At 45.9% G+C, this 13,526-nt stretch overlaps 1 protein-coding gene across 1 annotated transcript in view; it reads left to right on the forward strand.

The window, feature by feature from the left end:
• Positions 1–1,550: 1,550 nt before the first annotated feature.
• Positions 1,551–13,526, forward strand: part of kcnq3 (potassium voltage-gated channel, KQT-like subfamily, member 3) — a 101,582-nt gene continuing 89,606 nt past the window's right edge. The window contains exon 1 of the mRNA XM_085376935.1: positions 1,551–1,864. Within this exon, the coding sequence (XP_085233061.1) occupies positions 1,551–1,864 (314 nt within the window). The remainder of the gene's footprint in view (positions 1,865–13,526) is intronic.

Below are 13,526 nucleotides of genomic sequence, written 5' to 3' on the forward strand. Positions count from 1 at the left end.
AGGTTTAAACTGATTTGCTGTGTTTTTTGCTTCGGTGGTTAATTTGAATCTTTTTTTGTAGTTATTTTTGTCTCCTTGCGGATTTTTGTTTTCTATGGACTCGGTTTTGTGGGGTTTGTTGCTTCTCTCTGCTTGTTTTCTGCGTCCTTTCTTTCTTTTATCTGAGCTTTTTGACTTTCAAACAACAAATATTGGCAGGCAGAGCCTCTGACCCCTCCTGGCCTCTGCACTGAAACGCAGAAAACAACAGCTGACATGCTATCGCAGCCATACAGGAAAATTTAAAGACACTTCATTCTGATTTTATTGAAATTTTACAAAAAGTCCAACTTTTAGAAAACGTAAACCCATCAAGCAAAGGTCAGTGGTGAGATTTGCGCTTTAAATGATGTTTCTAAAGAATCTGAAGTCCGCTCCGTGTGTCCGTTGTTTTTTAACCCTTTAAGGAGCGGAAGCTTCGTCTTTATGTAACTCTGTTTTTCTGTTTTGCCTCTGAAATAAAGAGCCCGTTTCCCTGCACATGCATGTGCACACAGGCGCGTGCACTTCTACATGACTGAGCGGATTGTCGTGCGCGCGTCTGCCTGCATCTACCTGTCTTTACAAGCAGAGCGCGTTTTCCTCCTGAATACGCGAAGGTGGACGCTTTCTTGAGCGCGTGCACGTATGCATGCCTGGATGTGTGAGTGCGCGCGCTCGGGGCGTTTGCGTTGCTGCTGCTGAAAGCCTCCCTCTCTCTCCCTCTCTCTCATCTTCCTCCCTGCTGCTTCTCCTCCGCTTCAGTTTCAGTATCGACCTCCTTCGCGCAGCATCTCTGCTCTTCATCCTCCGTCTCCATCCTCCTCCTCCTCCCCCTCTTCTTCCTCCTCCGCCTCAGCACCGCTTCCTCTGCAGGTGGATGGAGGCTGGGAGCCCCGGAGACAGAAGCCATGGCCGGGATGCGCTGCCGGTAGGGCTCGGTGGTGTTAGCGCTCTCTGATTCCGTGTGTGTGTGTGTGTGTGTGTGTGTGTGTCGCCAGGTCTTTGTCTATCCCGTGTGTGTGTGTTTATGGGGGAGTGCTGGCTCTTTGGGAAGTGGGCAATTGTTGCTCTATTTTACAGATTATTGATTGATGGGATCGCCCGGTGTGATCAGGTGTGTTTTCGCCTCGTGTCGCGTTACACGGAGACTGCGTTACACGGAGACTGTGTTCCCGGGAAAAGGAGCTGTTTTTGCGCATTAGTGGGTTTATATCCCACTCCGCGTCGGCCTCACCTCTCCGTGTGTTCTCGTGGTGATCAGCGCGTGCATGTTATGCGCGGTTTTTACGCACATTGTCCTCGCGCTGCTGTACCAGATGCCGATGCTCTCCTGTAGTAACGCTCCGTTTCTGTCTCCTCTCCCTCCATCACTCCTCCTTTCCTCCCGTTCTCCAGTCACACTGCTGAGCACCTCCCTTCGCGCCGGGGACCACATCCTTAAATGACCCGCGGCTGAGGAGAGGGGGGTGTCTCCGGATCCAGCGCCCGGATCATGGCATGCTGCCCACACCGGGCATCCAGCACTGACCATGGGGCTCCGGTCCAGGACCGTCGTTAGCGGCTCGGACGAGCAGAAGAAGCCCTCCGGCGCTCCGCCCGGGGACTTACTGGACCAAAGCACCACAGGAGCGGACAAGGATGGCGCCCTGCTGTTGGTGGCTCCGGGCCGGGATGACTACAAGCGGAACTCCCAGGGCATCGGCATTGGGCTGCTGGCCAAGACCCCCCTGAACTACGCCCGGCCGGCCAAGAGGAATAACATCCGCAAGAGGAAGATCCAGAACCTGATCTACGACGCGCTGGAGAGGCCGAGAGGATGGGCGCTGCTCTACCACGCGTTCGTGTGAGTATCTGAATGATGAGAGAGGAGAGAGATCCTCTCCTCGGCTCTCCGTTCGCACTTTGTTTCAGCAGTTTTCAGGCCTTAATGAAGCTGGTGAGGCTGTAACTTAATATTGCTGCTGGAAATGAAAAGCTTCCTCTTGTATGTCGCTGTAGCTGCTGGTTATGTAAGCGCTCAGCAGGCTTCAGCTGCTGGATCGTTTCTCTGGTGTGTGTGTGTGTGTGTGTGTGTGTGTGAGAGAGAGAGAGAGGGCGAGAGAGGTTTCACCTGTGCAGGTATTCTGTGTGGTGGATGGGTTTAAATGTGGATTCCAAACCTCTGAAACCACTTAAACCCACAAGAGTTACATAAGTGGAGCTCCAGCAGGTGGCTGATGGTGCTGAAGTGTGTTACCAAACTCTGAGCTCGCTGTGAGCGGGGGACTCGTTCAGTGATGGTCCGAGTGACCGTCAGCATCTTTGTTTCCCGTGCAGTGTTGGACTTTTCTGCTCAACTTACAATCACATAATCACGATTATTCAATTCAGTTTTAAAATTCAAATCACAATAAAACAGAAAAAAACTGCATAAATGAATAAATGAGACCAGAGTGAATGTGGACAAAAGTAAAGGAGCTCTTCTTTACTTTTCTTGAGCCCTGCTAATTTTAAAATTTTGATTTGTGATGGAAATATTTTTATTTATGTAAAAACACAAAAACCAGGCAGCAGGTGAGTCATAGTGCGTGCTGCTGAGCAGGTGTCTGTGCTGAAAAGACGGCCGACAGTCGGGCACGTCCGTGACCGATTCCTGTCCAGAGAAAAGATCCCAGCGTGCACAGAGGCCTCAGCATTAGGGATGGGTACCGGTATCGGTTCTGACATAAACGGTAGTAACCAGACCGAAAAGCAGCGCACATTTCGGTGCTTTTTTTAAAAGTATGGTTATTTATGTAAGGTGAACTAGCAAACATCGTAGTTACATGCGGCTGTCCTCTTGTTTGATGTCAGATACTCCCTTCACCCTGGCTTAAAAGGCTAAAATGACCAAAGAAAAAGTGGAAAACAGCTAAACATGAGAAGTTTTTGGACAAAGTTTGTGTTTTTCCCTTGTTTAAGCACTGCTTCCAGCCAAGAGTGATGCCATAAACCCCCTATAGCTGCAGAGAAGACTAACATTGTTATCTTTTTACAGAAAACAGTTAAACATGAGAAGTTTTAGGACAGTTTGTGTTTTCCATTGTTTAAGCACCGATTCGAGCACCGTTTAAGCACCGGCACCGTTTCAAAAGTACCGGTTTGGCACCGGTATCGGATAAAACCTAAACGATACCCATCCCTACTCAGCATCCTGCGGCTGACGGCTGCTTCTGAGGCGGCGGCTCGTTTGTTTAACCGTGATCTGAAGAACGACCAGAACACAAAAAAAATCACCTGTTTGTTTGAAGACATGGACACAGATTTCTTTTTCATAACAGTCAGATTTGAAGTTAATATCTTTCAGGAGGTACGCTTCACATCTGCAGCCAGATGTGCAGACTCTTCAGAGGGGATGTGTCACCGTGGCAACTAAGAAAACGTGAAAACCACTGTAAATCAACTGTCTCTGGGATCTTTCTCTAAACCTGAGCAACTAGTTTAATTTTCTAACCATAACCAACTGGTTTTATTGCCCAAACATAACCAAACCATTACTGTTAATGATGATTAATAGCGGATCAATCAATAACCTAAATCTGTCCCAGGGGGGAGTTGAATTGAGGTCTCTGGTGTGAGTGGCGAGATGATTCCCTCCACTGCTGAAGCCCTGAAGTGCAGATTCCCAGTTTTATATCCAGCGTGTCTTCAAAGACGTTGCTGTGGAGAGGCAGCAGGCAGCACCTGCATGAACTCTGTCCTGTTCTCGTCCTCCTGGTTTAAGAGGCGTCTTTGGTTTTAAAGCACTTCCTGTAGTTTTGAAATCACTCCGATGTGACGAATCTGATTGTTTGACTCAAAGTCGTGCTGGGACACGACTTTGAGTCAAGAATCTACTACATTAAAAAACATCCACATAGACCCTTTCATGTTATTCCTGCTGAGTCAATGTGACAAAGGCGTAACTTACCTGCTGCAGGTGTGGGGGTCAGAGGTCAGAGTTCTGTGTGACATCACGCTGATCAGGGAATAACCCGATTAAATGTGGACGCGCTGACTTGATCGCGTCCTGGATCGGACAGGTGTAAATGTGTTTCTGCATCTTGGGTCTGTCGCAAACATATTTTTGTGTTTTGAGGTCAAAAAGGTATTTTACCGTCATTTAGCTGCGATTGAAACCTGAAACGTCGCCTCAAATCTTGTTTGGTCTGCAAACATTTCCAGAAAAACTGTTGGATCTCCTTCTTTTTGTCCTCCTGCACACGGTGTGAGGAATGCTGCTGACTGAGATCACAATAGTGCGTGATGGTCATTTAAACTCCAAACTCAAAGGCAACTCAGAAGACGAATTCCTGAATTTAATTTATGCCTAAAACTACATTAACAAGCTTGTGAAACGCGATGTTTGGGACGATGTTTATCACCAGCCTTGCAGTACTGCCTCTGTTTCACTTCACTGCAGGTTGTCTGCGTGGTCACGTCTTCAGGCTTTTATGTTGCCAGTTTTATATGATTACAGGTGTTTACTTTTCAAATTTGGATCACTTTGGGCGAAAAACGACCACCCTGCTTCCTAACCAGTAACAAAGTGATCTTTGTTGTGTTTCGATCACATGGCTGTGCTCATCCGGGTTAATCTCACCACTGTAATGGGAAAGCTGAAAGAAGGCTGGTGTAAGAGTCTTGCTTGCTCTTCATTCGTAAGTGCAGCTCTGTTTGAATCTCATTGTACTGCAGTCGGTACCTTCATAAGAAGGAATTTGTATTTTCAAAGCTGAGGTCTTAAACTCGTCTTTATGAGCCTGTGAAACATCAGAAAATGTGTTTTATTCATTGAACCGGATTAATAATCTGTTTACAGTCAAGAAGCAAACCGATGGTTTAGTTTGTTGTTAAATCCAATCAGCAGCAGACGACTGAGGCGGTTACTTTAGCTTTTCAGGTAAATGTTGCCACACTTGGACCTGCAGATGCTTCCTGGGAAATCTCCAGATTCCAGAACAGCAGGAAGCTTCTACATGAATAACCTAATGCTGAGTTGTGGCTGTTTTCAGGTTGCGTAACAGCGTCCACGAGCTGTAAAAAGGGCCTGTTGTTAGTTTGGGTGAAGGTTTCACCTCTGCAGTAAAAATCTGCCGGGCAGTAATGAATCCAGGCGAAGCTGACTGTAATAAATATTCTTTTTATTTTTGCTCCTTGTTTGGACACACTTCAGCTCTCGGGTCTCACGGATGCTGACAGAGCTGCCAGAACGACAGAGGATCGCAGCTCCAGGAAAACACCTTTTGTTTGTTCTCACAATTCACCGTTGTTCCAAACGAGAGCTTTTATTTAGCAGCCAGAGGTACAAACTCAACATCTGCAGCCACAAACAACAAGATAGCACCGGCTGGTTTCTTCTTCCTATTGTTTATTGGGCCAAGATTACCTGATGGATCAGTGAAGAAATGACTTTCTCTTATTTATTCTCGTAGCTGATGCGAATAAAAAAAAAAATTCTTCCAAATGTTAATATTTGGGGCTAAAATATTCACTAGAAGTCCAGGTTGCCCTAATTTAATAATATGAAACATTATTTTATTCCTGCTGACTTTCTATTACATATAATCCTTCGTTAAAAGATCTTAACCCTCTGGTGTGCTCAGACAGATGGTCCTGCCTGAGAGTCTGAACTCAGGGGGGAAACCCGTCCTCCTGACTCCAGTTTATTTTTGCTACTATGTGATAAAACAAGCCCAAGAGACTGACTCGTGGCGAATCTCGTGCTCCACTGGCAGGACGCGTGCTTTCTCAGCAACACGACATATGCATCTCCCAATATGGCCGCTCCATATGGGCGGCTGGTGTCAGAGCAGGAAGTGACGTGTGAAAAAGGAAAGAAGGGGAGCTCTGGTGTTGGGGGTGGTGTGACAGGAAGTGGCGAATACAGAAACGGTGGACTGAAACATGCGCGTCCAAACTGACACGTGACTTTACATAAATGTGAAGACTCATCAAAGGGGCAGTTTACTCCATTTAAATACACATAAAACTCTGTTTGACCATTTGAAATTTCAGGAGTTATAATAATCCAGGTGTTTTGGATTATTGTACAAAGTAAACAACAATCAGATGTCTCTCCAGTGACTCGGTCATCTTGCAGAGAGGCTCCGCCTCCTCCCTCCTGGTCCGTAGCTCCGGGGCCTCGGCGAGTTCAGCCTGCGGGCAGGTGAACCGTGTCCTCACCTGCTGCAGACGGTTGGATCAAAACACTCACTGCAAGCCTGAGATTTCCATGTGAAGTTACGTGTGTTGGAAACCAACACGTTGTCCTGCTGTCACAAACATGGACTACATCACCATGACGATAAAGCCACCAATGAAAATGGCTCCCAGCAGCCTTTTCTTCCTTTAACCAGCTGCTTGAGGACATTCAGGAACCTTGAACGTTTGTAACTGTGGGACTGGCTCTGCATGTTGGAGTTGTTGATGTCTATAAGTTCAAATGAAGCTCATAAATTAGAAAGCGAGGAAACTTTGCCTGCAGCGAGTCGCAGATGAAGGAAAAATTGGTTTCAGTTCAGGTCGCCAGATCGATTTCGTTCGATTTCACGTGCTCTGTTTACCGTGTCGAACTTTGATGAAACAAAACTTGTTTTCATGTTTTTAATCAGCCGACTGATCCTTGACTCTGGTGGCCTTCAGCCCTGCAGACAGGCCGATGTCATGGAGGGTATCCAGAGTAACTGTGGTGAAACTAAACCAAAACTCTCTGTGTAACGAGATACCAATAGAACTACATTAGAATAGGATTCTGTTAGATATTCTGCTGTATTTGGGGGAAACTGTCTTCTTTCATCCAATCAACAGAAAAGGAAAAAAGGAATTTACCTGGCATGACATTAAAACCTAAATTTTATTCAGTGCTGGAAAAATGTCTCACTCACGTCATTTAAAAAACACGTAAACATGTTCTCTGTAACAGTCGGCCATTTTTGATGTTCACTGGTCTCTGTTGTTAGTTGATGTTGGGAATGTGGCAGCGTAATAGATGGCGTGTAAGACGGATTCAGCTTCTGAAAAAGGATCTGAAAAGTGAAGCTGATGAGTTAAATGCATTAAACCTGAGTGATGTTTAAAGGCCACCAGGGGGCGACAGCTCTGATTGCAGAAAGACTTGTGTTCCTGCAGAAGGTAAAACAGCCGTGAGCCCCTCTGTAAACACCTTCCTGAGGAGTTTATGGTCTTAATCCCTCATTTCGGGTCATATTTAGTCATTCTGGCTGGTTAGCCAATCAGCATGTGGCTTCATAATCAGCTTCTCCCCTCACTCATCATACCCGGACTTCCAAACGCTAAGATGGCGATTTTGAAACACTCGTTTTTACAGACCGATAGGTGATGTCACTGCGGGTGCATCTATGGGGCGGATACGAATGGCGACGAGGCGACCAGCACAATCATTTAATGTGAATGTGTCACAGATGTCGACCAGCTGCTGGTTTAAAGCTCTGCTGCAGCTCACTGGGTGTTAAGTGTCTTGCTCAAGGGCACTTCAGCTGTTCGGGCTGACAGCAGGGGAAGCATTACTCACACACTTCACCCACAGATTCTGATGCATAGGCAACACTTCAACGTGACACATGTATGGGGAAGTGGGACGAGGATTAAAGAGCAGAAGCAGATGGATGGACTGCGATAAAGAAAGAGGGGAAAAACGCAGACACGAAGAGGAGGATCCGCTGTCGGAAAACCACAAAAACACTCAGAATTCTACCTGCTTGGGACGTTGCGTTTAGTCGTGTCCTGGAAAAACTTGTTGTGGCAGGTCTGTTAACAGAAAAACAAACATTTATTCATTCAGATTATTCATTTTTATGTGATACTGCAACACATTCAGGTTTAACACTTTATGCACGACTGTAGCCGTTGGTGTCTAATGTTGTTGTCTAAGCTTCGCTCATGTAAACACTGCAGTCTGACGTCACCACTCGATTACCTGCAGAACTTTCCAAGCTTGATGGAAAATGGTGCCTTTGTCCTTCCATGTAAAGAGTTTCCTGTCTCCTACAAACAGTCTGAGTAATGTTAACATGCAGAACCGTGCAAAGGTTTTAGACTCAGACCAACCCGAGAAGCATCAGGTTCTCCAAAATAACCAAGTCTGAAAACAAGTCAAAATAAAGATGGAAAATAATCTCAACCAAGTCTGGTACCTATTCCAAAACAAGTCCTTTAACCAAGACTGAGAATAAGACTAAAAAAGAAACTCTAAACAAGACCCAGCTAAGGTGGAGTCCAAGTATAAACAAGGTCTGAACTTAAGTTCAATTCAATTTTATTTATATAGCGCCAAATCACAACAAAAGTCGCCTCAAGGCGCTTCATAGATACAGAGAAAAACCCAACAATCTATGAGCAAGCACTTTGGCGACAGTGGGAAGGAAAAACTCTCTTTTAACAGGAAGAAACCTCCAGCAGAACCAGGCTCAGGGAGGGGCGGGGCCATCTGCTGTGATTGGTTGGGGTGAGAGAAGGAAGACAGGATAAAGACATGCTGTGGAAGAGAGACAGAGGTTAATAACAGATATGATTCAATGCAGAGAGGTCTGTTAATACATAGTGAGTGAGAAAGGTGACTGGAAAGGAAAAACTCAATGCATCATGGGAATCCCCCGGCAGCCTACGTCTATTGCAGCATAACTAAGGGAGGATTCAGGGTCACCTGGTCCAGCCCTAACTATATGCTTTAGCAAAAAAGTTCAAAACAGGTCTAAGACAAGTTTGAAACCAATCTAAAATAATCTGGAAACAAAGTTTATCCTAAGTTTAATCCAAGGATGAAAGTAGTCTGAACCAAGGTTCAACTCAAGTTTAATCTAGTTTGAAAGTTTGAAAGCAGATTTGAAACATTTAAATCCAAAACATCTGAAACCAGTGTGAAATAAGTCTAAACTGAGCTTGAAACCAGACTTGAACCAGAACAAAGCCGGACGTGTGGCATGTTTGGGAGGAAGCTTCAAACCAGCTCAGCACTCTAACCTGTTTGTAGAGCACTGAGGAGAACTGGGGCAGTTGTCCGGACAAATATTGATCCGATTTCAGTTATTGATGAGTGAAGCTAATCGTGGCTCATCTCTTCTCTGGACTCAACTAAAGTTTAAATGCTGAACGTGACTCAGGTCCTTGTTTCTGCCTCTGGAGGCGACACTGTGAGCAAAGGTTGCAGTATCGGACCACAGCTACCATCACAGAGCTGAAGTGATGTAATACCCAAATTTTGGTTTCCATAACAACGCAGTGGAGAGAGTCAAATCAGATCCAGAGTGGAGGCTGCGAGCCCGGGCGAGCGAGCATGTGTGAAAGCAGAGAAAGAGAGCGAGGGAAACGCGAGATGTTTGACATCAGCAGTTTTGGTGGCAGGTCGGTGGTGATCTTTGGCCTCGGCCTGGCATCCAGACAAGCCTGACAAGAGGGCTCCGTCCCACAATGCACTGCTGTATGCATCTTTCTGTTTGATGCCATGCTCTCTCTCTCTCACTCTTTCTTCGCTTCTCCTGGATTTTGATGTTGTTTTCTTTTACTAGAAAAGCAACGACAGCAGCCGTGTCTGTGGGTGGAAATCATCTCCTTCAGATGAAAACCTTGTGCTGTCAGTGTTTGTGATTTTCATGCTTTCATATCGCTCGAAGGATCACACGCTGCTCTGCAGGTGGAGGCCATCTTGCAGCCCTCCTCCTCTAAACTCTGTCAAAACCGTGTAAATGAAACATCCTGAAACGAGCAGCTGATCCGACTGCTGCAGTTTAGACCAGGATGATGGACGCAAAGGATTTTTCACATGTTAGGAGAACTTGTGGGCTGCTTTTCTGCTCCAGCTCATCCAAAACCATCTCGTCTGTGTTTCCGTCACCTGATGCTGAGCCGTTTCCCTGCTTTTCGGTCGAACAGCTCTCACAAAGCTGAAAACCACTCAGTGTCACATTAAACCCAGATGAGATGTTGTGTACTTGTGTTTCATCATTTTCTCATACGGATGTTTTCAAACTGACTCAAACCTGAAACTAGGCTCCGAATCAAGTCTGAACAAAGTTTAGAAAGAAGTTTGAACCCCGGGGAGCTTGAAAAACCTTTAATTTGAATAAAATACTATGTGACCTGAAAGGAATACACAGAGCTTAAAACGTAGATGGTTAAATGGACGATACATTCTCCAGCTCGGCTTTCTGATTTGTGTCAGACTGAAACAAAAGGAAGATGACGAGTTTCCAATTCCATCTTAATCTTCCCTGATTTTTGCTGAACGTGCAAAAAGCTATTTTTACCCTGGCAGGAAACTGCTGTGCATAATTATCTGAAACCTCAGCAAATTACTGTCTGAATCCAGGCTGAACGAGATTAATGTCACACTTTATTGGCACATTTGTCTCTCCCGGTGCAGCCGCCGTCCTCGGTCCTTCGTCAGAGTGAAACCTCATGTTTGAGTAAAGACATCCACAGGCAGAGATGTTTGAGTAGTTTTGTCACTGCACAATGAGTGAAACGTCCTTGTAGAAGGAATAAATGCATCACTTCTCATCATTTATCTTCTTAAAATGCTGTTGGTTGGGACCAGATCAGGTTTAATTAGTAGTGCTGTAGTTTTAGTGCTTTTATTTTGGTCGCAGATCAATTTCCTGTGCAGGAAAGCTGTGACCCGGGTAAGACTCGAAGGCCGATTAGAAAAATCTTCAGCAGAGCAAAATCAGCAAATTTCCGTCAATCTGCTCAACCAACAGGAGGTCGTAATGAAGTCCACAGTGTGTATTTACAGTAAACAGCAAGCGTGATTGGCTGTAAAGACGTCACATGACACGAGCTGCGTAAACACAGATGGAAGATTCATACCATCCGGCATACTTTTATTAATATTTATATAGATAAATTCAACCTGCTGGAAACACAGGAAGTTGCAAACTGCGAGAACAGACCAACACGCCACGAACAACTCGAACAAAAGACACGCCCTCGCTGTTAGCTTCCTCCATCCTGTGATACGGTGCACTGCTGCTGACGGGTGGTGTCGTTATCATAGCTTGGCCTGTTGTCACTGACCACATTTATTTGTGTATTTTCATGTTAATTCATTTGTCTTCAGAGAAGTATAACAGGACTGAATACTTGGCTGCCGGGTCCGTGGTGTCCGCGTCCACAACACGGTCAAATCCAGGCTTCAGGGAGCAGCTGAAAGTAGCCTGATGCATCAGTTTTTACAGTCGTGCTGGTTTCCTCCTCTCAGTGTGAGTGCACCTCCCTTTACTGCTCCTCACATGAGTCTGGGTGGAGCTATCAAGAAGTAGATGAAGGTGGTGGAGTAAATGCTGCAGTTCCTGCAGTAAAAGCTTCCATTAGAGGGCGACAGAGAGCAACAGTTTGCAGACACTCAGAGAAAAGCTGTTGTTGTGGCTAACATGCATGGTGACGTAAACCAGCGGTCCCCAACCCCCGGGCCTCGGACCGGTACCGGTCCGTGAGTCGTTTGGTACCGGGCCGCCAGAGTTGAGGCTCAGGTGTGAAATGTATGGTTTTTATCGGTTTTCAGCGTTATTTTGTTATCGTTTTTATCGTTTACTCTGTTTTCCTGGGTCTTTTCACGTGTGTTATGAATAAATCTTCTTTTTTTCGGTACCAGTACTAGTTTTATTTTGTTGTATTTATCCGCGACACCTTAAAGGCCGGTCCGTGAAAATATTGTCGGGCATAAACCGGTCCGTGGCGCAAAAAAGGTTGGGGACCGCTGACGTAAACGACACATCCTACATCTGATCAGCCGATACGACCGAAATCTGATCCTGCTTGTTGAGTCAGGATAGACCGATGTTGTGGGATCGCTGCGTATCAATTCCCGGTCTGTTCCTCACAGTCAGGACGCTGGGAAAACGTTGGATTAATGCATTCCTACGTCAGTCACCAGAAACTACCTGAACAGGTTTAAGAAAAGATGGCGGCTTGAGTTTAAATACGCATCTTTTACACGACGTCACTGATCCATGATGTCAAACAGCATCTGTTCTCTTTAATTCTCTTACTTTCTTCGAATCAGTGACGGGTGTTTTCGTCGAGTACGTGCGACCTTTTAACGGTTGGTGTGGACCCGTGGGTTAAACCGCCCGATCAGACGCTTGCAGGCTGAAGCAAGTGGAGTCAGAGACTGTGCAGATAATTAGTCGTGACGAGCGCTCATTAGCAATCAGTAACTCCAAACAGCAGTCACAGCAGACTCCACGGGGTGAGAGTGATTCAGTCATGGCAGACACATCAGGCGAGCTTCTTTTTAAAGCTCGTCTGCAGTTTTGGTGCTTGTTTGGAGTGAGAGGCTCGGCGCTGTGATCTGAGTGGATTTATGGTCTTTTCAGCATCAGGATTCGATAAAGTGTCAGCTGGCAGTTTGAGCCCACAGATGCACAAAAGCTGGTTCCTTTATGGAGGCCGCGGCGCCTCTCGTCCTGTGACCCGTTTAAACCAACCTCGCTTCCTGCGTGCAGTCAGTCGCAGCTGTGACGCTTCAGCGAGAACACGTCAGTGGCTGAAAGAGTGCAGCCGCTCTTCAGGTGTATCAGGTTGATTCTTCGTGCTCTTACACATGTTGATGACTTTTACCTCGAGCACCGAACACTCGCCGTTTTTACTGATGTTTTCATGCAGGTGGACGAAGCTGACGTGAGAAACGGTGCAGCGATGTATAAATAGGCCCTGCCAGTGACGTATGTAACAGATTGCAGTTTACACACTTACACATGCGGTCCATTTCCAGATTTATTTATTAAACTGCGCTCCTCAGAAAGGTCTGAATTTCCAGAGTTTCTGTGGGAGCAGCCACATCAGTCCAGATGTTCCTGAGAAAACATCTGGACTTTGGAGATTCCTTTTAAGAAGTATTTAAAAATCAGACTTTGAACTATTTTCCCAGCCACCTGCGGGAAGCATATCTGCTGTGTGAGTCTTTGTTTGACCAGGAAGTGAAACTTTTGAGGTGAAGAATCTCTTTCATGAGGCACCTGCACGCAGGAGTTCTCCTGAGTTTGGGGAAATCATGCAAACTGCACACAGAGGGACCCTGCGTGGGTTCAAACCCTCTGACTGTGAGACCACAGTGCCAACACTTTGGCCTGAATCACTCAATCCGCTCAGTCGCTGCTTCCTTCTGGAAGCCCCAGATCCTGCTGCCGTCCTCGCTGAGGTCCAAACAGTAGTTTTGGGGGTTAGTGTCAGGACGTCTTTAACTCACAATTTCTGTAGATTAAAATCATTTTATTTTTATATTTTGTTTTGTTTCCGTATTGAATTCAAACCTTCATATCCATTAAAATAAGGTTGTTTTGGGTGTAATGATGGAAGCAGGGAGGTGGGGGGAGAATCATTTCCAAAAATCATCTCCATCAGTCTTACAGGGACATAATGACCCGACCAGGCTCGACGTCTTTGAAGACAAGTCGATGGGTTTTGATTGGGAGATGGTGGCGTGCACTTGCTGCTGACAGAGACGACGACTCGGATTGTTTCTGCTCCTCTTCGTTCATTTCCACTGA

This window comes from Diplotaxodon limnothrissa, linkage group LG18 (assembly GCF_057381915.1).
Source record: "Diplotaxodon limnothrissa isolate DT_005_m linkage group LG18, D_limnothrissa_male_GT1.1, whole genome shotgun sequence".
NCBI classification, from domain to species: domain Eukaryota; kingdom Metazoa; phylum Chordata; class Actinopteri; order Cichliformes; family Cichlidae; genus Diplotaxodon; species Diplotaxodon limnothrissa.